Source organism: Theropithecus gelada, chromosome 12 (genome assembly GCF_003255815.1).
Source record: "Theropithecus gelada isolate Dixy chromosome 12, Tgel_1.0, whole genome shotgun sequence".
Taxonomy (NCBI): domain Eukaryota; kingdom Metazoa; phylum Chordata; class Mammalia; order Primates; family Cercopithecidae; genus Theropithecus; species Theropithecus gelada.
The window spans coordinates 118,173,363-118,195,010 of record NC_037680.1 but is presented as its reverse complement, the minus strand read 5'-3'; the positions used below and the strand labels follow the sequence as shown (position 1 = coordinate 118,195,010).

The 21,648-nt window shown below is 61.8% G+C and overlaps 2 protein-coding genes across 5 annotated transcripts; both read right to left on the bottom strand.

Annotated features, from left to right (window-relative positions):
* Positions 1-4,058: 4,058 nt before the first annotated feature.
* NEU4 (neuraminidase 4) lies at positions 4,059-11,965 on the bottom strand. 4 transcript variants are annotated; one of them, XM_025404843.1, is made up of 4 exons: positions 11,521-11,965; positions 6,649-6,852; positions 6,216-6,471; positions 4,059-5,413 (listed from the first exon to the last, which is right to left on the bottom strand). In XM_025404843.1, the coding sequence occupies exons 2-4, from the start codon at positions 6,847-6,849 to the stop codon at positions 4,416-4,418; spliced, it is 1,455 nt and encodes a 484-aa protein (XP_025260628.1). In that variant the 5' UTR covers positions 6,850-6,852; positions 11,521-11,965; the 3' UTR covers positions 4,059-4,415. The 4 variants fall into 4 exon arrangements, with proteins under 4 accessions (XP_025260628.1, XP_025260629.1, XP_025260626.1 ...); XM_025404844.1 differs by having other exon boundaries at positions 6,649-6,855; positions 11,521-11,727; XM_025404841.1 differs by lacking the exon at positions 11,521-11,965 and adding an exon at positions 9,549-10,074 and having other exon boundaries at positions 6,649-6,855.
* Positions 11,966-14,029: 2,064 nt separating this feature from the next.
* GAL3ST2 (galactose-3-O-sulfotransferase 2) lies at positions 14,030-19,768 on the bottom strand. Its single transcript, XM_025403974.1, has 3 exons — positions 19,659-19,768; positions 16,252-16,525; positions 14,030-14,970 (listed from the first exon to the last, which is right to left on the bottom strand). The coding sequence occupies exons 1-3, from the start codon at positions 19,766-19,768 to the stop codon at positions 14,152-14,154; spliced, it is 1,203 nt and encodes a 400-aa protein (XP_025259759.1). The 3' UTR covers positions 14,030-14,151.
* Between the last annotated feature and the right edge of the window lie 1,880 nt (positions 19,769-21,648).

The window sequence follows — 21,648 nt, the reverse complement described above, 5'->3', positions numbered from 1 at the left end:
ACGTTATGGTGCAGGCGCCCGGAGTGAGGACGCAGACAGCTTCCAAGCGCTTGTTTGGCCTATCAGACGTCAAGGCTGTTTAACGTCTTCCTGGAGGTCCTTGCCAGCCCCGTAAGCCAGGACAAGAGGTAAAAGGATGAGGGTTAGGAAGGAACCACAAAGACATCCTACCTCCACGACAGAGTCCTGACCCCAGCCCTGGCACTGTGTTCCCAGCCACATTCCCGAGCCACTGCCCGGCCTGGCCTGGGGACAGCAGCAGGCGTTGCCCCTAAGGCTCAGGGTGTCCCCCTCACCCTGCTGTGAAGGAACACCAGAGGCTGGGCGATTCTTAAAGAAAAGAAGTTTAATCGGCTCCTGGTTCTGCAGACTCTACAGGAAGTGTGGTGCTGGCATCTGCTTGGCTTCCGGGGAGGCCCCAGGAAACCCACAATCCTGGTGGAAGAGAAGGGGGAGCAGGCGCGTCACATGGTGAAAGCAGGAGCAAGGCAGGGAGGTGCCGCACACCTTTAAACAGCCAGGTCACGGGGGAACTCGCTGTCGTGAGGACAGCACCGAGGCAAAGGCAGTAAACCCTTCGTGAGAATTTGCCCCATAATCCAGTCACCTCCCACCAGGCCCACCTCCAACACTGGGAATTACATACAGTTCCACATAAGATTTGGGAGGGGACACAGATCCAAACCATATAGGGGTGGAAGGAAGGAAAAGAGGCGGCTGGGAGAGCAGCCGTCAGGAGTGCGGAGGTGGGGCAGGAGCTCAGGAGCTGGTCGGGTGCCAGGGGAGCTGCCTGCAGTGGGAGGAATCTAGGGGGTGGTCTCTCTGGAGGGGGTGGTCTCTCTGGAGGGGGGTGGTCTCTCTGGAGGGGGTGGTCTCTCTGGAGGGGGGTGGTCTCTCTGGAGGGGGCTGGTCTCTCTGGAGGGGGCTGGTCTCTCTGGAGGCACAGGTCTCCCAGGATGCCAGAGGAACTCCCAGTGCAGTAGGAGGAAAGTGCACAGCGACCCCCCACCAGCAGACCCCAGATGTCCTGAGCCCTTGACAGGTCCCGCTCCAGTTGGGGCAGGGGCAGGAGGGCAGGAGGAAGGGCTCAACCTGCCCTGAGCCAGGCAGCCTCCCCACACACCCTCTCCCAGCCTGGGGGATCACACCTGGCAGAGCCTTCCCCGGTTCTGAGCAGTTGCCCAGACCTGGAGGAGCCAGTGCCTTCTCATGTGGGACCAGGGCTCCGAGGCTCTGGCTCCTTCAGGACCCAACCCCAGCTCGGAGGGTGCCCCAGCCGCAGACAGCCCAGGACATCGAGAGGCTCTGCCACAGCGACTGGAGCTCCTGGGGACCTCCAGCCCAAGTCGGTCTGACACGAGGTTGAGGCTGCACACGGCCAGGCAGTGACGGCCAGGAACCCCCAGGGTCTGAGGCCCATGTGGACAGACGGACGGACGGACAGACAGAGGGCAAAGGTGGGAAGGTGTGCTGCTTCCTAGGCTGCCGCAACAAATCTCACTGACCCACAGCTGAAGCGATGGAAATGCATCCTCTCACGGCTCTGGAGGCCGAGTCTGAAGCCAAGGGTGACAGGCCCATACCCTCTCTGAAGCCTCCAGCGCAGGGTCCTTCAGCCTCTTCCAGCTCTGAGCAGCCCGTGTGGTTGGTGGTGGCATCACTGCAGCCTCTGCCTCCACCTTCGCACGGCTTCTCCCTGCGTCTATGGTTCACAAGGACAGTCATCACTGGGCTAAACCCACTGCAATCCAGTATGACCTCCTCTTACTCCATCATGTCTGCAAAGGCCCTCCTTCCAATAAGGCAGCAGGCTGAGCTTCCAGAGGGACACGAATTTGGGGACGCCGCTCACCCCAGTATAGAAGCAAATGAAGAAGAATGGGCCGTGCAGAGCCCCACTGGGCTCCACAGTTTCCAGAACCCCAGAGAGGCCTGTGGCTCCTTTGGTTCAGATCTGAAGGCAGAAGAGTGGACTGTGATGACCCTGCTAGCCACAAGCCAGGGCACACGTGTGACACGATGCACCCAGCACGTGATCTACACGGGCCACGAGCCAGGACACACGCATGAGAGGATGCACCCAGCACACGACCTACATGTGCCACAAACCAGGACACACGCATGAGAGGATGCACCCAGCATGTGACCTACACACACGTCACAAGCCAGTACACATACGTGCAGGACACAATGCACCCCGTACATGACCTACACACGTGCCACAAGCCAGGACACATGTGACACAATGCACGCAGCACGTGATCTACATGTGCACCACGAGCCAGGACACACACATGACAGAATGCACCCAGCACACGACCTACACACGTGCCGTGAGCCAGAACACACGCATGGCAGGATGCACCCAGCACGTGATCTACACGTGCGCCCTAGATTCCCATGTTGAAATATTAACCCCAAGGTGATAAGGTCAGGAGGTGGGGCCTCCTGGGAGGGTGGAGCCCTCATGAATGGGATAGTGTCCCATACAGGAGACCCAGGAGAGACCTCCCTCCCGCCGTGTGTGACACAGCCAGAGGCCGCCGTCCATGAGCCAGAAACAGGGCCCTTACCAGACACGGAGTCTGCGCTCATGATCACAGACTTTGACCTTGGACTTTGAGCCTCCAGAACCATAAGAAATACATTTCTGTTGTTTCCAAGCCCCCTGGTCTATATATTTCATTTTAGCAGCCCCAAGGCACTAAGACACAGATCCCCTAAAACCAGCACTGCCAGGGCCTGGGCAAGGGGCCCCTCCTATGACAGGCTGAGGCTGCCTGAGGTGGGGAGGGGCCCGGGGTGATTGTGGGAACTCAGGGCTCTCAGGGGCCCCGGATCCAGGCCCCCATCCTGCCCCTGCCTGGAACCCAGTGGTGGCCCCTCTCAGGCAGCAGCCCTCCTGCAGCGCAGTTGCTGGGGAAAAGGGAGCCGCAAGGGGAGGTCACCTCTGCTCCCCTGGGACCTTCGGCGACTCAGAGACCACCTGGATGCCCCTCACTGCTGGGGGCTGGCCGTGGGTCCCCGCCCTTGGGAATGGTCACCGAAGCCAGCCCAAAGGGTGACCAGACCCAGAGACACGCAAAGGAGCCCATCACACACAATTCAGGGCCAGGAAGAAGGTGGCACACGTGTGCACCCCCCGGCTGGGCCGTCGTCCATGGGTGTGGCAGCAGGCTGGGCAGGAGCACTTGAAGCCAGAAGGAAGGGCCCGTGGAGAGAGGGGCCCAGGGCTCACTTCTATTTTTTCTTTATATTTTCTTTATAGCTTTCTACATTTTCCAGATTTCCTTTTTTTCTTTCTTTCTTTCTTTTTTTTTTTTTTTTTTTTTTTTTTTGAGTCTCACTCTGTCGCCCAGGCTGGAGTGCAGTGGCACAATCTTGGCTCACTGCAACCTCCGCCTCCTAGGTTAAAGTGATTCTCCTGCCTCAGCCTCCCAAGTAGCTGAGATTACAGGTGCCCACCACGATGCCCAGCTCATTTTTGTATCTTTAGTAGAGACGGGATTTCACCACGTTGGCCAAGCTGGTCTCGAATTCCTGACCTCAGGTGATCCACCTGCCTCGACCTCCCAAAGTGCTGGGATTATAGGCGTGAGCCACTGTGCCCGGCTCATTTTCCAGATTTTCTACAGTAAGCACATGTTGCTTTTGTCATCAGCAATGAAGACTTTAAAAGGAGAATAAATAAAAAGGAACTTCCCTGGGGAAACAGCCCCAGCGGAGCCCAAGCCCTCTGCAGGGTGGGGTCGGGGGGCGGGACACAGGGCTGGTCCTGGAAGGTGACCCCCTCCTGGTGTCCAGCTCTGCGGGGAGAGGCCCTGCCTCCTACTCCTCTGGTAGGAAGTTCAGAGAGTGCGGCAGACCACTTCCAGATCACCGCACAGGAGGCCAAGGGTGGAAGTCGCTTCCTCCCTCCTGCCCTCCCTCTGCTGGCCCCGGGATGTTTAGAAGCAGAGCTTTGCCAAGGCAGTGAGATTTTGGGATGGGGGTCAGAGAAGCGGGTTAGAGCAGAGCTCCCCTCCCCAGGGCTGGAACCTGAAAAGGAAAGAAACGTCTACCCCGACACAAGCACGATTCCTTTATTTCGAGCCAGAAAGCAGCCAGCAAGCAAGTGCTGCCACCCACAACACCCTGGGCTACCTGCAGTCCTGTGCCTGACCCTGCAGCCTCGGGAGGGAGCTGTGGGGGGTCGCCCAGGGCCCACTTCCTGCCCCTACCCTGCCCTGCTCACTCCCAGCCGCTGTTCCCCTTCTCAAAGAGCAACCCCTGCTTGAGAACTCTGAGGAGAAACTTGCTTCTAATCCACAGGATTCTGCACTAAGAGCCCCCCCACATCCATCCCAGGGCACCCCAGCATATTCCACCCCTCTGCCCCGGGCACCCAAGGGGCATGGGCACGGCCAGAAGGCCTGTCAGGAGGGCCAGCAGCACCCCCGAGGCTTGTCCCCAAGGTTGGGCGGCTCGGGGCTGGTGGGCACGTTCTCCAGGACCTCACGTAGGGAGAATGTGCAAAAGGAAATCTCATCATAGGAGGTCCTGGCCCCACTCTCGTACAGGCAGGCGAAAACCAGGCCCCCTTCAGGGGCCGGCCCGATGGACGCCAGGTCGGAGTAGCCGCTGGGGCCCTCGTAGATCACCCAGGGCTCTGTCCAGCTGTGCGGGTCCAGCGGGGCCTGGCTCAGCCGGATACCCATGTGCAGCCGAGCCCTGCGCCCCACTGGGTGAGAGTACAGCAGCCACGTGGGGCTCTGGGGCGGGGCAGCAAAGGGCATGGGGAGCGCTAGGGTCCAGGACCCCACATCCCCACTGACCCCAGGCCTGGGGCCAGGCTGCCTGGGGCCGTCCCCCTGAGGCTGCAGATGGCTGCAGGGCCCACCAGGCACCTGGCCTCCATGGGGGTCTCCAGCAGCCTCCTCTGGGGGTTCATGGACTCCAGGACCAAGGCATGGAGGGTGAAGGGGACTCCCGGGGCCCACTGACCAACCGTCATCCCGTGGCCTGCTGGGGGCGGGGGCTGGGAAGCCCACGATGCTGCCCTGGCAGCCCCAGGCAGTCTCGGGCAGGGAAGCCACGCGCTCTGCGGGCAGGAAGGAGGTGCCCTCGTCAGTGCTGAGTGCCTGCACGCGGCTGCCCAGGGTGCTCCGGGCATTGCAGTAGAGGAAGCTGCCGGCCTGTCCACCATCCACTGCCGCCAGCTGGCACTCGCCCGAGCGCAGGTTGGGCACGAGGCCTCCACAGCGCCAGGTGCGGCCGTGGTCATCGCTGTAGAAGGCGAAGGAGTGGGGGCTGGTCCGGCAGATCTTGCCAAAACACTCTCGGCGGTCCACGCGGTAGGTGTAGGCGGGCACCAGCAGGCGGCCTGAGGGCAGCTGCACGCCGTGGCCGGGACCCACGGCAAACGTGGCCCAGTCTGTGGGGAGGAGGGCGGAGGTGGGAGGGGCTGCTGAGTCCCCGAGGTTGTGGGAGGGGGGCGGATGGAGGAAGGCACAGGGGTCGGGGAAGGCACAGGGGTCGGGGAAGGAGGGGCTGGTGCCTCGGGTTAGGACCGTCGCACTCTGACCAGCCTTCCACACAACTCATCGCAGCCGCCCTGAGTCCTCCCAGGCTGACAAGCCTCTCCCAGCCCTTAGCAGCCGTGCCCAGGTGGATGGCACCCAGGGAGGCTGGTGAGCACTGCCCATACAGATACAGCGGAGGGCGGGCAGGGGGAGTGAGGCCCTGCGGTGGGGTCCTGGGGTCCGCCATGTATCTTCTCCACTCCCTGCTGTGGCTCCCACAGGCCAGGGTCAGGTGGCCACAGAGGACGGGGTGGAGGGAAAGCCGTGGCGAGGCCTGGCCAGGCCCTGGGCAGGGTGAGAAGGGAGTAAAGAATAAGAGGAAGGGGTGGGGTGGGGTGGCTGTTGGTTTGGGAGCTGAGAGACACCTCAGCATTCAGCCTTCTCCTCTGCAGATAAAGGGATGACCCGGGGGGATGAGAGTCTGATCAGCCATAGAGGGCCTGCTCCTGCCCACCGGATGGACTGGGTGGCGACCAGTACCCATTTGCCTGGGACGGGAGGCCCAGGACAGTCCTGGGGAGAGGGCTGGTTGGTTCCCTTGTGGCTGGAGGCAGGGGCGGGGGTGGAGCAGAATGGACATTTCCAGCTGGAATCTCCCTTCCATGTGGACCGTGGCCAATCCGAGGGACCCAGACTGGCACCCTGCCCGCCTACCCTGCACGGCACCACCGATGGCCTCCTCGGTGAGGTCCCGGGCGCTGCCCCACGAGAGGCCGGCGTCACGGCTGGCCACGTAGCAGAGGCGTGCGGCGTTCTTTCCCGTGGCGATCTGCACGGCCTCGGGCGTGTGGCCCAGCACCGCGATGAAGAAGAGGAAGACGGTGCCTGTGCCAGTGTCGTGCACGGGGCAGGGGTTCATGGACCGGTGCTCTGCCAGGGCCGCTGTCCCCAGCACCTGCAGGGCGCCCCACTGCCCAGAGGAGGAAGTGCCACTGACTAGGATGTCCAGGGACGTGGGCACAGCCCCCCGTGGGGCACCCGAGACAGCTGAGCCTGGTTTGCTCATCTCTATCTCGGGCACCCGCCTGCCACCGCCACCCCCGCCCCTGTCCCTGGGTGTGCAGCCCCAGTGGGCCTGGCCACTCACCCGCACGGAGCCCCCGGCCCGCGTGCCCCTCCTCAGCACCAGGCGGTGGGCATGGGAGTCGTCGGGGCTGAGCCGCTGCTCCACAAAGGCCAGCAGGGTGGGCCCGGGGGGCACAGGGAGCAGCGAGGGCACGCGGTAGGTCAGGCCGGTCCTCTCCCGCTCAAAGAGCACTGTCCGTGAAGGGGTATGAGGGGCCCCCATGCTCTGCTGGTCAGTACAGGGCCACAGGTCAGCAAGGCAGGCCCAGGGAGCCCCACACTCGCTCCTCCTCTGGATTGGGGAAGGGGCTCAGGAGGTGCAGACAGCTCCTGCCCACACCTAGGGCTCTTCCTGCACCCACCTTGGGGTCAGCCCTGTTTCTGACTCCCTCACCCCAGATCTGGAGCAGCCCCTCCCCAGTCCACCCTCACAACCCCTGTACCCCAAATGTCTGTGGAATCAGACCTTCCCCTCTCAACACGGCTCTGGGAGTTGACCCTCGGCCAGGCTAGTTGGTGCGGAGGTGCAGGGGAGGCTGGCCGGAGAGCCCCGGGACCCTGCCAGCCATGTGCCCAGGACACAGGGTCATCCCGGAATTCACCCAGCAGGAGGTCATGTGGACAATCAGGACCCAAAACCTCGAGCAAGGAGAGGCTCAGTGTCCCCAGAATAGAGGCCACGGCAAACAGAGACACAAAGAGGTGAGCTCACAGGGACTGCTGGGAGCCATGGGGACAGGGGACCCGCTCCCACTTCCTGAATGTCATCGGGTCGCCCATAGCCAGGGATCCTGCAGGGGACAGGTGCTCGGTGATCAGACCCCTGCCTGCAGGCAGCTGGCCCCATAGTGCCCCCACCCCACTGCCTGGTGCTTTGCACCTGCGGGCCCTGACCTGAGAAGCACCCACAGGAATCAGAAGCCCCAAAGCTGAGTGGGGCTCCCAGACAACACCCACCAGGGCAGGGCCTGGGTGAGCGGGCATTTGGGGCACATATGGGGTCTGCTTGCTGCAGGCGGGACCTGCCTGGGGGTCTCTCTGTCTGACCACACAAAGCCAGGCCGGGCCGTGCGTGAGCACGCACAGCCCGGCACGGGGAGGTGGTGCAGCTGCAGACAGGTGGGAACGCTGGTACCCACCGTGCAGGACTTGGAGCGGTCAGAGCCATGGCCAGTCACCCAGGCTGGGCACACGGGGCACCTGGATGGGAGGCTAAGGGGAGGAGGGAGGAGGGAGATGGCCGGATGCTGAACACCGCACCTGGCCAGGGCACAACGCCTGCCTACAACGGGGACCCACGCACACTCACGAGTCAGGTGGGACCGATGGAGACCCAGGTAAAGGCGCAACACTCGTGCAAAACCCGGGCAGGCCTTGCCCCTACACCTGAGGCCCAAACAGACAGCTGCACCTCCAGCCACCTCTGCCCTGGGCCGCCGGTTCCTGAAAGGCTCTTGGCTAGGACAGCTGGCCGGCCCCTTCCTGCTGCTCCCCACCACCAGTGTGCGGCTTCTGAGAGCAGCTTCCTGTCCCCAAGAAGCCCCTGGCTCTGCTCTCAAAGGGCAATTGTGCCCAAGCGGGAAGCAGGTGCAGACGCCACGTGTCCCTCTGGGCTGAGCAGGCACAAGCAAGACATTCTCTCGGCACTTGGCTCCCTCCCCAAGGCCCGGGCCACAGGACCCGGCGTCAGCACCCCCTGCAGACATGAGGCCCAGGCCCACTCCTGGGGACAGAGAGGGAGGGAAGGAGGCTCCAGAAACCAGCTGGTCACTCCCCTCGTTGCACAGAGGGGAAACTGAGGCCCACAGAGAGGACAAGGCTGCCACACACTTGGCTTGGGGTATCCTTGCCACAGCCAGGCCCTGAGTTCCACAGAGCCTCTGTGTCCTCAGCAGGCCCCTCCATCTCAGAGGCCAGCCCTGCTCAGTGCGGCCAGTTCCCTGGGTTCCACAGAGCCTCTGTGTCCTCAGCAGGCCCCTCCGTCTCAGAGGCCAGCCCTGCTCAGTGCGGCCAGTTCAGCATGTTCCAGAGGTTTGGCTTGACGGGGACGGCTGTGTCCTGGACATTAACCAGTGCCCCCGCCCTCCCTGACAGGGCCCTTCTCAGGGGTGTGGAGTCACAGAAGGGGAAACCAAGGCCTGGGGGAGATGGGACCTCCAGGAGAACCTGGCCTTCTGGCCCCTGGACCCTTGGACCGGTTGTAGGGTTCACTCTGGCTTGGCAGGGGGCCATCACAGACCCCCCATCCCCACCCCTCGCAGCCCATCCTGTGTGGGCCCCCCTAGAGCCCTGAGGTCAGCCCAGGCCCTCCGCACACACCCTCTGGGGTCAGCACTTCTTGTCCTGGGACCCGTCAGGTGTAGGAACACCTTGGCGAGGGGCATTCACATGCGCCCACGTAAAGTGCAGAGGCCAAAGCTTTGCGCAGGATCCCGGCGGGGGCCCTCGGCGGCTCTGACCCTCAGCCTGCGCTGTGAACATCCTGTGCCCTGGCCAGGGTGAAGACTCCAGCCACAGACCCTTCACCTGGTAGAGCGTCCCCGACCAGCCCATCTGCAGAACGACCCGGTGGGCTGGCGCCGGCCCCCTGCATTGGGCCTCTCACAACCCATCTGCCTCCATCCCATGCCCTGAATCTGCCCCCAGGAACCCTCAGTGTCACACCCACCCTGTGGGCCAGGAACCTGTCCCATTGGGAGACACGTGTGGGACCTCTTGTTGGAGGGGCCCTCAGAATCCATGCAGCCCGCCCCTTGTTTGAGAGCTGAGGAGCCACCCTGGGGTTGGCAAGCGGTGGGACTCGTCCAGCACCCCCAGACAGAGGAGCCGGCCAGCAGGACAGATCCCTCAGGAGCGGGTCCTGGCCCCGAGCGCCAGGGTAGAGGGGTGAGGGCACTGGGGGTGCAAAGGGCAGGGACTCACCGGCCACCTCGGGAAGGCTGCAGAGCTCATCATGGGTGGCTGCCTCGCCTGACCCAGAGCAGAGACAAGGGCCCACTGTGCGGGCAGCAGGCCAGGGAGCTGGCCACGTCCCAGGGCTACGTCAGGACCCTGGACACTCCCACGGTGGCACAGCTCCACTGAAGCCCAGAGCGGAGCCAGGGGTGCAGATGGGCACCCACGAGCCACACAGATGCCTGGGGCCAGCACAGGCTCCCCTCTGCAGGTCGACACGCTCAACACTGGGGTGCTGAGGACACAGGGATGTGCCCTCCAACAAGGGCTGTGGTGAGGCCACAGTGGACCTCCCAGGGGGACACAGGGGTCTGCTGCTGAAGAGATGCAGCCCTGGCAGGAGGGCTCCGTGAGTGCACACTCTCTTCCGGGCTTCCTGGGTGCGGGGCCTCCCCTGGCACAGCACAGCCCCTCACAGCACAGGACAGTGGCCCCTGGGGCCTTGCTGGGCTCCAGCTCCGTGTATGTGCTTCTGGTAGGCCAGCACCCCATCACCATGTCCTGTGCCTCTCAGGGCCCAGGGTGACCCCTCCCCAGCACAGCTGCCCCTGCAGGACTCCTGCCAGCCCCATTCATGCTGGCCTGACCCCGGCCTGCCATTTCGGAGGCAGCCTTGGTAACCGATGCTCAAATGACCACTGCCCAGGCCAGAATCTCAGAGGAGGCCACAGGTCCCCAGTGCGCTCTGATGGGGCAGCCTCTGCGGGGGCTCCCTGGGCCCTGAACACCCTCCCTTCTCACTGTCCCTCCCTCCCCTGCGAAGGGCGTCCTCAACTGCTTCTGAAACCTGGGGGGCTGTGGTGGGAAACAGGGAGGTCATGTGGTTTCCAGGCTGAGATTACAAACCTGCTGCGTCCCTCCAGGTCTTGGAGCCTGAGGGGATTTACTGGGGGGAGCTGGGAGGGGGCCGGGGAGGATGTGGGAGAGAAGGAAGTGGGAGGAGTGGGCCCCAGCTCCTTCCAACTCATCTGCGTGCCCCCCGTGGGCCATGTGACCCCCGTGGGCCGCTCACCAGTGCCCTGTGCACTCACAACCCCCAGAGGGGCGTACCGAGTCCAGGCAACTTGGCCGTTGTACACATCCTCCTGCTCACAGCCAAGAATACTGGGGCAGGTGGGTGGGAAGGGACAACCTCCCCAGCTCTCAGAAGCCCCACCCCAGCCCAACCAGAACGGGGTGGCCCATCTCCCCTTCTCCTGTCCCCCAAGTCTGGGCCTGGTGGAGTCTGACCAGGGCCATCCCCTAAGCACCCAGGCTCATAGGGAAACGGGGCCTCCAAGCCCCCACGTCACCTTGCAAAGCCCCCTCCTGGGCCACCCTGAGACAGAGGCTGGGTCTGGAGCAGGGCTGTCTGACCAGGGTGTGCCCACAGAGCTGGGATGGGGGGCAGGCCTCACTCCCTCTGCTTGAGGCTTTTCAAGCCCACTTTTTTCAATCTAGAGATTTCACAGAAAAGCCCGTGTTTTCAGCTTCTCCTGAAAAGCCAGATTTGCCCTCAGGTGCCACCTCCTTCCCCTGGGCATCTCTGCCTGGACAAGCCACCGTCTACCTGGGGTATATGCCAGCCACGGGTCCCACCACCCCCAACTGTCACCCCGTGGCCCATGGCTGCTCAGAGGTCCCTGGGCACATCTGAGGCTCTGTCCCTGTGGGATGAAAGCCACCGGGAGGAAGCTTTCCTTAACTGCCTTCGTGAGCTCTGGCAGCCGAGGGGCCACGCTGACCCCAGCATCACACGGAAGGCTGGGACGTGCCCCCTCCCCAAAAGCAGTTTCGGCCACACTGTGTTCCCCCTTTCACGGCTGCACGATGTGGCGGCATTTTAACCGCCCCTTCTCAATGCACAACCCGAACAGGCTGTTCTCAACACTCTACTGCAAACCACACACCATTTTACGTCGCCAGAAAGACCCCAAATTTCCATTCAAAAAGATGGTACCAGTTTCAGTTCCCACCAACCTCGAAGGCAGAGACAAAAGGACCGTGTGCCCCTCCTGTAACTTCATTTCTTCGGTGCCTGAAGCTGAGGGCAGAGTCCATGCCTGGGCACAGGGCTGCCACCGCAGCGGCCACCGCCCCAACCCTCGCTCGTCCTCCCAGAGACAACCTGCGCTCTGTTCGGGGACAGGGCTGCCACCGCAGCAGCCACTGCCTCCAACCCTCGCTCGTCCTCCCAGAGACGACCTGAGCTCTGCTCAGAAGCAGACCTCTTCCTGCTGGGCTCACTCGGGCCCGGTGTGCCAAAGGGGCCTGGTTTTGGGGCCGGCGGGTTCTGCTTGATGCTCAGAGGGTAACGGGATGCTGAAAACCGTGAGTCTTTCTTCAACTCAGGGGAATGTTTCCACGGCAGGCCAGGCCTCACCGACGCAGGCCTCCATGACAACTGTCCGGCACTGACTGAGGGTGAAGTGAAATATTAGGAGCTGAGAGCCAGCGCCTCATACAAAGCTGGGAAGTAACAAAAGCCCACCAAGAGTTCTGCCCAGGGCTTTCCCGGGCCTTGAAGCATGACAAGATCATGAAGGAATTCTTAACAGGACCCGTTTAGTATTAAACAGGTTTTATTGAGGGGGTCTGAAAAAACTCCCCAGGCCTCTACAAACAAGTTTACTGGGCTCTGAAGGAACTCCCCAAACCTCCATGATTTAGCAGAAGACAAGATAAGGGTAAACACCTGGACCCATTTAGATCAAGTAAATTTACTGAGGTTCCAGAGGAAGATCTTCAGGACTCGAACTTAGTTATAGATTAGAAGAATTTAATCACTTATGTCTTTAGATGAATCACACTTACACGTAGACATAGAGTCTACAAGGTTTATAAGCTCTGGAAAAACTCTGTAATCTGGAGTTAAGTCTGGTAATCGTTTCCGGGCCATCTCCCTGTAACCAGTTACAGAAATAAAATCTCTCTTCTTCCCCAGTTCATCTGCATCTCGCTATCGGGCCTCGGGAAGGAGCAGCCTGACCCTGGGTGTGGTCCGGGAATGTTTTGTTCTCAGCGTGACCTGCTTTCTCATCTGTGGTCTTCTCTGTCTTCCGGGACTCCTGTTGTTGGCACGTGGGCTCCTCCAGGGCCACTCTCCCTTTACCTGGCGGAATCCCCTCCTGTGGCTTCCCTGGGCTGAGAGGGGAGGGAGGGTGTCCTGCAGGAGTCCCTGGGCTGAGAGGGGCAGGAGGGTGGGCGGCCTGCAGAGGTCCCTGGGCTGAGCGGGGAGGGAGGGTGGGCGGCCTGCAGGAGTCCCTGGGCTGAGCGGGGAGGGAGGGAGGGTGGCCTGCAGGAGTCCCTGGGCTGAGCGGGGAGGGAGGGTGGGCGGCCTGCAGAGGTCCCTGGGCTGAGAGGGGCGGGAGGGTGGGCAGCCTGCAGAGGTCCCTGGGCATAGGAGGGAGGGTGACCTGCTGAGGTCCCTGGCTGACTCTGACTCAGTGGAGCTCGTGCCATTCTTCACAGCCGACTCTCACTGAAAATTCACTCTTCCTGAAGCTCCCCCATTACACTGGGGTCCGAGGGAGCTGCCTATGCTGCTGGTTTGGGTTCTCTCTCTTCTTTGAAATACTGGTTCCCTGCCCCCCCCAAAAAAGCAAGGACACACCTAGACCTGCAGGCCTAGATCCACTGCTGGGGTCTCAACCTCCAGGCTGGCGTGCAGCAGAGTAGCTGCGTTTCCTGGGTGCCCCAAGCATCGGCTGGTCCCAGCATGTGCACCCCTTTACCCGCTGAGCCCCTGGCAGCCAGGGATCACGTCCTGCCAGGCAGGGAGGCTCTGTCCCTCCGTGTGAATGACGAAGAGGGGTGCCCACAGCTGCCCTCTGGCACCACACCGAACATGGTCTCCAAGGCAACCAAGGGTATGTGGACCCCCAACCACTCCTTTGGCAAGTGAGACGTCCTCTCCTTCACGGGGCATTAGGGGCTGACCAGCAGGGGTCGTGGAGCCGAGCTAGAGCTCTGGTCTTGTGAGCAGCTGTGCCATCTCTGTAGAAAACGTCCTTCCATCAGAACCAAACCTCCTGCAGCTAAAGATGGGGAGCTGTTCGGGAGCGGCTGACCCCTGGCCCCTGCCCCGTTTCCGGGCTGGTCTTTGTGGCACTGCCTGTGCCTGCAGCTGTCTCTGGGACCAGCACCTTGTTGCCAGCGCCGGGAAATTCAGGGGAGCCACTCTGAGTTCCTCCGAGGACCCACAGCCCCAGTGCCCAGGACCCTCGGGAGAGCCGGGGCTCACGGGCATGCGCGTCCTGCCGGGCAGGTGCTGACCTGCCATCCAGCTTCCCCTACTCCCCCGCCCTCCTGTTCAGTCCTATTCAGTGAACAGAGGCACAGCCTCGGACCCGGGGGCGGGGGGAGGGGGGCTGCCGCCTGGGCTCAGGGCGCTCTCTGGGAGGGATCTGGGCGGATCGTCGGGGTGGGCGGCTCCTTACTGGGGTCTCCACCCTCTTCATTTTAGAGCCGTAGCCGGCGGGCCTGGGTTTCCCAACGCCCCAGAAGCCCTGCGAGGATCCCCGGCCTCCCCGGTGACGGCGGAGAGAGGGGCTGCTGTCCGCAGGAGGCCCCGACCCCGGCCCCGGCCCCTCTACTCCCCCAGGAACGGGATGTTCTTGCGGGGCTTCTCCGGGAACTGCAGGGCGTACAGGCGGGCCATGTACTGGAGCTCAGGCATCACCAGCCTCTGGCACACGCGCAGCGTCTGGTTGTCCAGGCCCGGCCGGAGGTTGTAGCCCAGGATGTCGGCCTTGCCGGACTGGTAGGGGCGCAGGCGCGGGTCTCTGATCTGCGTGCGGTTCCTGGGCGCGCCGCCGTCCTGCAGGCACAGGGTCGCGAGTTCGCGCCTCCGGGCGCGCAGCCGCTCCACCTCCCCGCGCAGCCGCCGCGGCCCCAGCTCGGCGCGCAGCTGCCCCCAGAGGCTGCGGTTGAAATGCTCGTACAGGCGCCAGTCCAGCGCGCACCAGCTCCGCGCGCGCTCCCGGGTCTCGGGCGCCAGGCGGGTCACGGAGCGCGCGCTGCGGGCGTTGATCCTGAAGGCCACCACGTCGTCCAGCGCCCAGCGCAGCCGGCGCCGCAGCAGCACCAGGGACTCGTCCAGGTGCTCGGCGATGAGCACCAGCTGGAAGCGCCGCTCCACCTCCGCGATGCGCGCGCGCACGTAGCCCTCCTCGCGCGGCGCGTTGGGGTCGAAGCCGAAGTCGAACCACATGTTGTTCTTGGCGTAGACGTTCTTGAGGAGGCTGTCGTTGTAGAACGTCCGCGGCGAGGCCAGGAACGCGTCCAGGCTCGGCGCGCGCAGGAAGGCGGGGGCGTAGGTTTTGTAGTAGATGAAGGAGGACTCCAGCTGGAACACGGGGTTCCTCAGGATGGAGAAGTAGAAGGTGTTGTTGGGCATGACTTTCTGCACCTGTGTGGCGACAGAGAGGCGGGCTGCGGACCGCGGGCCCGGGCCAGGGTGGCCCACCCGCGGGGAGGAGGCGCGTCCTGGCCACACCCGCTCGGGGAGCCCCCCATCCACACATCTGCGGAGGGACCGGGGCCTGGCACCTCCTCGTGCAGTAGCTGCGGGAGCAGAGCTAGGGCCACACGCAGGCCCTGTAGCACGGTCACTGGTTCCCTGGGGCCCAAAACAGAGGCCAAGGACGCCAGGATGGGGCCTCAGCAGGAGGAGGGAGGAGGAGCTCCCACTGGCACCTCGAGAAGACGCAGAGGCCTCTAGGGGTGGGATGCTGTGGGACACAGACCCAACACGAAGGGCCCTCCTCGGGCCCCTGGCACAGGGGGCCTTCAGCACTCCACCAGCTGCCAGGCCAGGGTGACACCCACCTAACAAAGAAACTGAGGCCCAGAGAAGGCCCATGACCCGGGTTCCCCGCAGGGTGGGTCTGGACTTACCCTCACTTGTGCCCCCTCAGAGGTCCTGGAGGATATACCCCACCCACAGAAAGTAAAGTCATGCAGAAAGTCATGCCCAACTACACCGCTGGTTTCTCCATCCTCAGAAACCCAGGGAGAGAGCAGTGGGAGGCCTCCTCTCTGCTCCCACCCTCTTCCTTTCCTCTCCTCCTGACCCCTCCTCCTCCCTCTGCCCCACGGCCCCCACCTCACAGCACAGCCAAGCTGCCCCGCTCTCTGCCCACCACCTCTCCCCACCGGGCCTCCCTCTGGCCTCACCTCGTCACCTAGCCTCTGCTGGCCGTTCTCCACAGAGCGCTGGGGGTGACCCTAAAACACCTGTGCCTGCCCACAGCCCTCCTGCCCACACTCCCTGCCCTGCTTCTTTTGTAAGGAAGGTCAGGGAAGCCCTGGGGGGAAGAGGGCTCTGTGCTGAGACCTGAGGGACCCAAAGGAGGGCCTGCAGCCATGGGAGCGAAGGTCACGGGGTGGGGTGAGCCGGGCCTGTGCAGTACCAGAGGAGGCCAGAAAAGCGGGGGAGCACTGGGGATGCCCTTGGGCAGGGGCTGTGGGACTCCTAGGTCTCATTCCAAGAGCAACTGTAGGCTACTGGCCACCTGGAGGGGCAGGGGTTGGCTCAGCAGGATGTGCGGCCCAGGCCCTCCCCACCCCCTCTCTGCATGCCCCGCCCCTAAGCCTTCCACCTCCTCTCCAGTCTCCAGGCTACACCACTCAGACCCTGCAGCCACAGCCACGGCCGCAGCCCACCCTCCTCCCCAGCGGACCACCGCACCTCAGGCAGGTTGAACCTCAGGTGGTTGCACATGATGTTGAAGTGGTGCTGCGGCTCCACGCCTTCCACACCTTCCACGCCTTCCACATAGCGTGCCAGGAAGAGCCTGGGATAGCCCAGGTGGACGTGCAAGCCGGCGGGCAGTGCCACGGACAGGTTGTGGGTCTCGGCAAAGCGGTAGAGGATGTTGAGGACCGTGCTGCTGGCCGTCTTGTGCGTCTTCAGGAACATGATGTTGGTCACCGGCGGCCCCTTGGCCTGGCCCCCAAACAGGCTGGGAGGGAAGGCACAGGCCACCATCAGCAAGGGTGCAGATGCCCCGATCCCCGCTCAACAGTGAACCCCAGCCCGGCAACCGCAACGAAAGACCTCCCAACCTGAGCCCCCCAACTCTCGGCCAGGGGCCCACTGGGTAAACACAGAACCATGGCCCCAAGCCTTGCCCCACTCCACAACCTCCCATCTGGTGGCCCGAACACAGACTCCCCCAACTGTCTTCCGTAACCATGCTCCCCAACTCTGTGCCCCTGAGAACTAAAAATAAAACCCTACGTGAAACCCAACTTGGCCAAGGGGACCCCAGACACACCTTAAAACTGAGTTCCCAGCAGTGATGGGATGGGAGGTCAGACCCATCCCATCATCACACCCCCTCCCCTTTGCGGTTTAGACACAGCAACTGCCCAGTGTGAATGTTAAATAGAGACCATGAAGAAAATGTGGCACATATATACCATGGAATACTATGTAGCTATAAAAAAGAATGAGTTCATGTCCTTTGCAGGGACGTGGATGAAGCTGGAAACCATCATCCTCAGCAAACTAACAAAGGAACAGGAAACCAAACACCACATGTTCTCACTCATAAATGGGACTTGAACAATGAGAACACGTGGGCACAGGGAGGGGAACAGCACATACCAGGGCCTGTCGGGGCGGGTGGGGGCAAGGAGAGGGAAAGCATTAGGAGAAATACCTAATGCATGCGGGGCTTGAAACCCAGATGACGGGTTGACAGGTGCAGCAAACTGTCAGGCCTATGAGCCCAAGCTAAGCCATCACATCCCGTGACCTGCACGTAAACATCCAGATGGCCTGAAGCCACTGAAGATCCACAGAAGTGAAAATAGCCTTAACTGATGACATTCCACCATTGTGATTTGTTTCTGTCCCACGCTAACTGATCAATGTCCTTTGTAATCTCCCCCACCCTTTAGAAGGTTCTTTATAATCTCCCCCACCCTTAAGAAGTTTCTTTGTAATTCTCCCCACCCTTCAGAATGTACTTGGTGAGCTTCACCCCCTGCCCCCAAAACCTTGCTCTTACCTTCACCGCCTGTCCCAAAACCTATAAGAACCAATGATAATCCCACCACCCTTTGCTGACTCCTTTATCGGACTCAGCCCACCTGCACCCAGGTAAAATAAACAGCCATGTTGCTCACACAAAGCCTGTTTGGTGGTCTCTTCACACGGACGCGTGAGACACAAACCACCATGGCACGTGTATACCAGTGTAACAAACCTGCACATTCTGCACCTGTGTCCCAGAACTTAAAGTAAAATTTTTCTTTTAATTAAAAAATAAAAAGAGACCAATAGCCCAGCAGAACCGACTGTGGCCATAAGACACCAAATTATCAACAGGGCCTGAGGCCACACCAGGCAGGGGCTAAGTCACGCACACTGCACTTAAAGCAGAAACCAGGTTCTCCCTGCCACAAGCTTTTCTTTGTCTCTGGCAGCCAAACGCTGGCCTTGAGATGAACAACGTTAAAGCAGGTGCAGCTCACCCCGCCAGACGCTGCCTCGCTGACCCCTGCTCCACCAGCCAGAACCACAGCTGCAATCGGACAAAAGCCTCATCTCAGTAACTGTCTCCTGAGCAGGGACCCCCAGCCCCGAACCGGTTCTGGCGGTTTACAGAGGCTGCGCACCGAGTGCTTCCCGTCCCAGCTTCACCTTCTGACGTGCAGGGCCTAATTGTAACGCAGTTAGATGTGCAGTCTCCACCCCAAGGTGAACGTGGGTCACATGTAACACACGTGTTTGTTCAGAACACATGCGTCAGGACCCCCTTTACGAATATCCACAGCTCCTCCCGTCACTTGCTGAACGTGTACTTGGCCAAGCCATTCAGAGTATGTCCCTGTCCCACCCCCTCTCTTGAAGTGTCCGCTCACAGCCTTTCAACGGCTGTGCTCCCAGCCTGTGGGATGTCCACACTTTGTAAGAAACAAAGTCTCCTCTCCAAATTTATAGATGTCATGATTCTTCAGCTGACACCCCCAACCCTGGAACCCCCATCAGATCCGTCACTGCGCCCCAACCTACAGACCCTCAGCCCCGGCCTCAGGGCCCCACAGAGACCGTGTCCTCAGACCCACCTCTGTTTCCCTCAGGGGCTACACCCTCTGGCCCACACGTCACCCCAGCCTTCTCCCTGGCGTCCAGGCGTGCACGTGCAGCTGGCCCTGTGACCTCATGCGACATCATGTGACCTCATGTGACCTCAGCCACACATGCGGTGCTTCTTGGCAGTCCCTTCACACCAGGAAAAGGAAGGACCCCAAAGCCGAGACTGGCGGCCAGATGTAGGGCTGGAGTAGACGCTGGGCCCACTCTTGGAACCCCCTCACGACACCTACCCAGTGGGCCTGGAGTAGCAGGCGCCCTCCCTGCCCCAGAGCAGGGCCAGCAGGAGTGACCAGGATGGTGGGGTCAGGGTCTCCAGGCCTAACCAGCCTGGGCGACGCGGGTGAGCAAAGACAGGGCCCTTGGGACCTGTCTCCGGCAGCTCAGCTCGGCCCAGAGGGGACTGGTGCTTCCTCTCTCTTCCAACCAGAGGGGCTGGGGAGTAGCAGGGCCTGGAAGACCCTCCCAGCAGCCTGGCTGAAGCCCTGTCTGGAGGCACAGCTGGGCTGCGAGGTGGGCACCTCCATGCACAGGGGCTCCACAGAGGATGTACCACAGGCGGGCAGAGGAGAGGGTCTCCAGGCGGGCCCAGGGCTGCGAGGTCTGTCCTGAGCACAGTTCTGACCTTTTCCTTCCCAGATCCCAGCCCAGGCCCAGCCCAGGCCCACAGGCCACCTCTGTTTTGGGGAGCAAGAAGGAGGCCTCCAGCCCTGCCCACCACACTAAGGACCCTCTGCACACACTAGCTGGCTCTGCCCCCAAACCCAGACCCGGTCCCTGCTCCCCAGAGCCCTCCCCAGAGGCCCAGGCAGGTTTGTGGTTAACAGGAGACTCTCCGGGTGCCCCCAAGGAAGGGCCCATCTGTCCCTCGTCTTCCAGAGGGATTCAGGCCCAGTGGGGAGGTGTGACCATGCTGGGGTCCCGGGCTCTGCCCTCGGGGCTGTTAGGAGGCGCCTGCCCGGGGCAGGACTTACGGTGGCGGCAGGACTTACGGTGTGACAAGCTCTAAGTCCGTGAGAAGGAATCTGGCCAGCACCAGCAGAGTCAGGGCCAGGAGGAGGAGGAGGATGACCCGGAAGTACCTGTGGAAATGGCAGCCCATGAGTGCCCAGGCCGGGCTGTGCCAACCCCACCCCACCTCCCATCCTTCGGCCAAGCCCAGGTCCTTGGGCCACACAGGTCTGGGCCTCCCCTCATCTCTGTAACATCTTGTCCTCAAATCCACTGGGTGCTGGCCCAGGGGTTAGGGGGTCTCAACCCAGGACAGGCCTGAATCTGATCCCACCCTGACCACCCTTGAATGGTTCAGGGCTGGAAAGAGCCTAGTGGATGAGCCATCCCCTTCCCTGGGGTTCGGGAGCTGACAGGGCTGCGCTCCTGGGACCAGAGGTGGGAGCAGGTCAGGGGACCTCTACCCAGGCAGGGCCCCTTGGGAGACTGTGATGGGACGGCGACCCTGAGCTCTGCACCCCAGGGGATCTGGAGAAGCCGAGAGTTTGGTGCAATGGACTGTGCGCCCCCAGAATCCACGGGCCAAACCCCTAACACACAGCGTGGCGGTGCCTGGAGGTGGGCCTCTGGGACATGTCAGGGTTGGACGAGGTTGTGAGGGCGGGTGGAGACCCTGTAATGGGATTCGTGTCCTTCTGAGACAAGGAAGACACCAGAGTGCAGCTTCCACTCCCCACCCTCACTCCCCACATGGGGGCACAGAGAGAAAGTGGCACCTGCAGGCCAGGAGGGGGGCCCTCCCTAGGAACCTGCCACGCTGGCTTGAGGTCACGCGCCTTCCGGCCTCCAGAACCGTGAGAAGCACATGTCTGCTGCTGGGGCCATCCTGTCTGTGGTGTCTGCTGTGGCAGCCCGGGCTGACTGGGCCTGAAGGAAGCATGATGCCTCCAGACAGGGAGGCAGGGCCCACACGAGGAGGCCTGAGGAGGCCTGGCCTGGGTCCCAGGAACCCGGCAGGTACAGCCAAATCAGGGAAGAGCAGATCTGGATAAGTCCTGACCGCAGAGTCGGGCAGGGAGCCAGGGTCCCCCATCCACTGGGCAAAGCCCCCCATCAGGTGATAGCAGCAAAGAGGCCCCTCAATGATGGGGTGGGGCTACCACGTGGGCCGGGTTCCCTCAATGATGGCGTGGGGTGCCACGTGGTCCGTGGTCCCTCAGTGATGGGTTGGAGGTGCCACGTGGGCCATAGTGTCTCGGTGCAGGTCAGGCACAGGCTACAAGGGAAGCAGACACCACAGCTGCACTCGACGAGCTCAGCATCTGGAGAGGACACAAGGGGTGAGCTTCCTGCTTGGGCTGGGGCCTTTGCATGGGGCTTTACAGGGTACATAGGAGCACAACGAGCCAGTGGGGAAGGAGGAATTGTAACCAAGGCAAAGCGGGGCAAGAAGCCCAGCAGCTGGAGGAGAGGGCAGGCGGCAAGTGGGCCAGGGGGCTGGGGGTGCTAGAACAGCAGGGAGGCAGGACCCAGGCCCAGTGGGACGTCACTCTTCACCCTCCCGGGGCGTGGAATTGGGTTAGGATCTGCCCCGCTGCTCAGTGGTCACACGACCATTCATGCTCTGCCTGGGAGAAGAGGGGAGGGCTGGGCTGGCTCTGCCCCGCCCCACTGGCCCCTGCCCAAGAAGAGTTCCTGACAGGCAGGTCCTCACTCCCACACGCTGGCCCAGCACGCCTCTCCTTTTGGGGAAAGGAGATGATTTTTGCATAAAACAATCTTGAATTTTAGCATAATCTCCAAGAAGAGAATTTTTAACTAAGAAGTCACTTCAAAGTTCAAATAGACAAAAAACATATAGTGATGGCCAGAAAAATTCTAAACAGTCATGATAACGAACATCGGCTCTCCCAGATCTACTCCATAGATCACAATCAGTTCCATACGGGTCAAAGATTTAATGTAAAAAAATAAAACCACCGAAGTCAGAGGATAAAAGAGAATGAGGCTGCCGTCTAAGCAAGACACAAA

Coding starts and splice junctions, on each gene's coding strand:
- NEU4 (XM_025404841.1), bottom strand. CDS start 10,073: ATGGGGTGCTGGCCTACCAGAAGCACATACACGGAGCTGGAGCCCAGC. Junction 6,856..9,548: donor CAGCCTTCCCGAGGTGGCCG/GTGAGTCCCTGC, acceptor TGTACTGACCAG/CAGAGCATGGGGGCCCCTCA. Junction 6,472..6,648: donor GGGCCGGGGGCTCCGTGCGG/GTGAGTGGCCAG, acceptor TCCTCTGGGCAG/TGGGGCGCCCTGCAGGTGCT.
- GAL3ST2 (XM_025403974.1), bottom strand. CDS start 19,768: ATGGGCTGCCATTTCCACAGGTACTTCCGGGTCATCCTCCTCCTCCTC. Junction 16,526..19,658: donor GACTTAGAGCTTGTCACACC/GTAAGTCCTGCC, acceptor CTTCCCTCCCAG/CCTGTTTGGGGGCCAGGCCA. Junction 14,971..16,251: donor TGAGGTTCAACCTGCCTGAG/GTGCGGTGGTCC, acceptor GTCGCCACACAG/GTGCAGAAAGTCATGCCCAA.